This window comes from Cebus imitator, unplaced genomic scaffold (assembly GCF_001604975.1).
Source record: "Cebus imitator isolate Cc_AM_T3 unplaced genomic scaffold, Cebus_imitator-1.0 Scaffold366, whole genome shotgun sequence".
Classification (NCBI taxonomy): domain Eukaryota; kingdom Metazoa; phylum Chordata; class Mammalia; order Primates; family Cebidae; genus Cebus; species Cebus imitator.
The window spans coordinates 2,097,487-2,100,918 of NW_016107681.1; the positions used below are offsets into that span (position 1 = coordinate 2,097,487).

At 38.1% G+C, this 3,432-nt stretch overlaps 1 protein-coding gene across 4 annotated transcripts in view; it reads left to right on the forward strand.

Annotated features, from left to right (window-relative positions):
• Positions 1 to 3,432, forward strand: part of RPGR (retinitis pigmentosa GTPase regulator) — a 67,449-nt gene that overhangs the window by 12,243 nt on the left and 51,774 nt on the right. For 3 of the 4 annotated variants that reach the window (XM_017507018.2, XM_017507010.2, XM_037730891.1), the window contains exon 7: positions 2,653 to 2,811. In XM_017507018.2, the coding sequence (XP_017362507.1) occupies positions 2,653 to 2,811 (159 nt within the window). The remainder of the gene's footprint in view (positions 1 to 2,652; positions 2,812 to 3,432) is intronic. The other variant, XM_037730890.1, reaches the window with a different exon arrangement.

Here is a 3,432-nt window from a genome sequence, read left to right on the forward strand (position 1 = left end):
TTTTGTATTTTTAGTAGAGACGAGGTTTCACCAGGTTGGTCAGGTTGGACTTGTACTCCTGACCTCAGGTAATCCACCCACCTTGGCCTTCCAAAGTGCTGGGATTACAGGTGTGAGCTACCGTGTCCGGCCCCACATTTTCTTTATCCATTCATCTTTTGATGAACACTTAGATTGCCTTCAGTTCTTGGCTTTTGTGAACAGTGCTGCAACAAACATGGGAGTGCAGATATAACTTTGATATACTGGTTTCCCTTCTTTTGGATATATGCCCAACAGTGGGATTGCTGGATCATGTGGTAGCACTGTTTTTAGTTTTTTGAGGAACCTTCAAACAGAACTGTTAATTTCCTAATAAAAATATAGAACATATTACTAAGATAGTCATGTTTAAGACTTCCTACAGATTTTTAACCTACTAGTATGTTTAAATGTTCACATTCATGTTTTAAATTCATGTTCTCATTTCAAGTTCATATTATAAATTATATAAAATACTCAGTTTTCATATATTATAGGTAAAATCTATGGAGTTTTCAGGTATATCCCTGATTTCTGTGTCTTTTCATCTGATATGTTAATAGTTGGGTCTGAGCATTTCAACCAATGATTCACTGAATTAGGTATAGTACAATAAAGGATATAAGCAAATGAGTTGGGGTCACAGTACCTGGGGGCAGGGATTTGTGGAACAATCTTCAGAGATTGGAGAATAGAGACTTGACAGTGTGCTTAAGATCAGATTCCTAGGGAAGGTAGCTCTCAGACCCAGGTGGATAGTTTGAGGAATCCAAATTTTATAAAAATTAATAGGCCTAAGTGAAATAGATAGAAATATGACTGGTTAGGAGTCCAGGGACCTAATATGGAAGGTTTCTTGTAACAATCTGAAGAGTTTATACTTGATACATGTGTGTGTGTGTGTTTTTTTTTTTTTAATTTGGAAGTGTCATAATTAGAGCCTTGTTTTTGGAAGATATATCTGATATTGTGTGGGTATGTTAGACTAGAGGTAGGAAAGACATTTGGAAAACTTGATCAGGTGAAAATTCGTGTTAAGGCATAAGGGGAATCAGGAATCTATAGACAGAAACGGGGAGAGGCTCATTAGGACTTAGTAACCAGTTTCCTATGGGAGGCAACAAGCATGGGAAAATGGGGAAGGGTGCTAACTTATTAGGCACCACTTTTGTGCCAGTATTTGCTAACTACTTCATAGAAAACTGTGGCCCATAAAACTCCATTTTCTGTGCAGATCAATTCAGAAAATCAATATAGTTGTGTTTACAGTATTTGACCATATTTTAAGTGGTACATATCTTGTTTATTGGCTGTCCCACACCTTCCCTAAGTTCTGTGATTTTCTAGAAGGACTCATAATCTTCAGTAGCAGATTATACTTATGGATAAGATTTATTACAGCAAAGGATACAAAGCAAAAATAAAAAGTAGGAAAAAGATAAGCATCTGCAATGGAGTGCAGAAAAGTCAAACATGGGCTTTCTAGCACTTTCTTTTAGGAAACCACAGAGGGCATGTTTTCTTCTTAGCAGTGAACTACAGGGACATGTGTGGAATGTCTCTGCCCAGGGAAGCCCATTCTGGTGCTTCCAGTGGATTTAGAGGGGCTGGTCATGCAGGCACTTCCTGCTAGCAGCTGGCCACAGCAGCGGAAACTCAGAGGACCCTCAGTAATGAAGCTAGGTGCATGTCATCAATGTTGATATTTGTGCAAGCAGCCTTAGAAACCTTAGCCTAAGAAACCTAATCTGGCATAATTCATTGCTCTGGTGTACATAACAAAATCATTAATCACTCACTTAAAGAACACTCCAGGGGCCACCTTCCCAGGGGTTGGGCAAGGATCAATCATGGTTCTCTCAGAGACTTGCAAAGAATAAGCAAGAAGATCTGCTCTGTTGTGTCTTTTCTTATACCCGTAGTGACATGTTCTATGTCATCCTTCATATTGGATCATATGCTTACCTAAAGGTTTTAAATTATACTTTATAGAACTCAGTTAATTGCATAGAAATGAATAAGAAAGTTCTTGCTTTCAAGAAGTTCACAGTCATAATACAGTGTGATAAATGTAATTAAGCAAATTAATAGTGTTAGTATGGACAGGGCAGTGATTATGTGTCAGGAATTCCTTGGTAAGAGTCTTTTTGGAAGAAGTGCCATCCGAATGATGAAGTCTGCAATCTTAAGATTTACTTAACATATTTACTGCATACTTAAGTGAGTTTTTTAAAACCAGTTTCATATAAAGCAATTATTCATTCATTTATTCTACAAATATTAAGCGCTTGTTCTAGACACTGCTAGGTTTTGGGGATAAAATAGTGAACAAAACAAAATTCATGTTTTTATGGGAGCTTTAAGTAAGTAAAAGACACAGGTATTCTTCACTGTTTTGTGAAAGCACTAAAATGATTTATTAGTAGTGGTAGTCATGAATTTTTCGTGAAAATTATTGGGTTAAAATAATCAACGGTAAAATCTAGCTTTATTTCTTTATCATACAGTAAAAATATCTCAAGAAAGGTCGGATGTATTAAGTTATCATTGTCAAAACTTTTTATTGAAGGTACGACCAGCTTTTTGTTCATATGTATGTCATTAGTAATCACTGTACTTTTCCTTCAATAGCAGATGGTGAGCTATATATATTTGGAGAACCTGAAAATGGAAAGTTAGGTCTTCCCAATGAACTCCTGAGCAATCACAGAATACCCCAGCTGGTGCCTGGAATTCCTGAGAAGGTGATCCAAGTAGCTTGTGGCGGAGAGCATAGTGTGGTTCTCACAGGTATGTGCAGAGTCCACTGTTTTGTTTCCTGCTTTCTGTGATGGCTAATGAAATTTTTTTAATGTTCATTTTTTTATTGTGATAAGAATACGTACCATGAGAACTACCTTCATGATAGATTTTTAAGTGTATAATATGGTATTTTTTATATATAGGTACAACCATTGTACAGCGGATCTCTGAAACTTATCTTGAGTAACTGAAACTTCATGCCCACTGGACGGCAACTCCTCTTTCCTGCCTCCCCTGAGCTCCTGGCAACCACTGTTCTATTCTTAGCCTCTATGAGTTTGACTCTTAGATACCTTGTGTCAGGTGGCCTTGCATCTCTTTCCATTAAGAATCTCACTTTTTGGGCCTGGTAAAATAGCTGACGCCTATAATCCTAACATTTTGGGAGGCCACGGTGGACAGATCTCTTGACCCCAGGAGTTCAAGACCAACCTAAGCAACAGGATGAAACCCCATCTTTACCAAAATTAACCAAGTGTGGTTTCAGCTATTCAGGAGGCTGAGGTGGGAGGATCACCTGAGCCTGGGGAGGTTGAGGTTGAGGTGAGTGGTGATTGTGCCACTGCACTGAAGCCTGGGCAAACAGAACCAGACCTTGTCTCAAAAAAA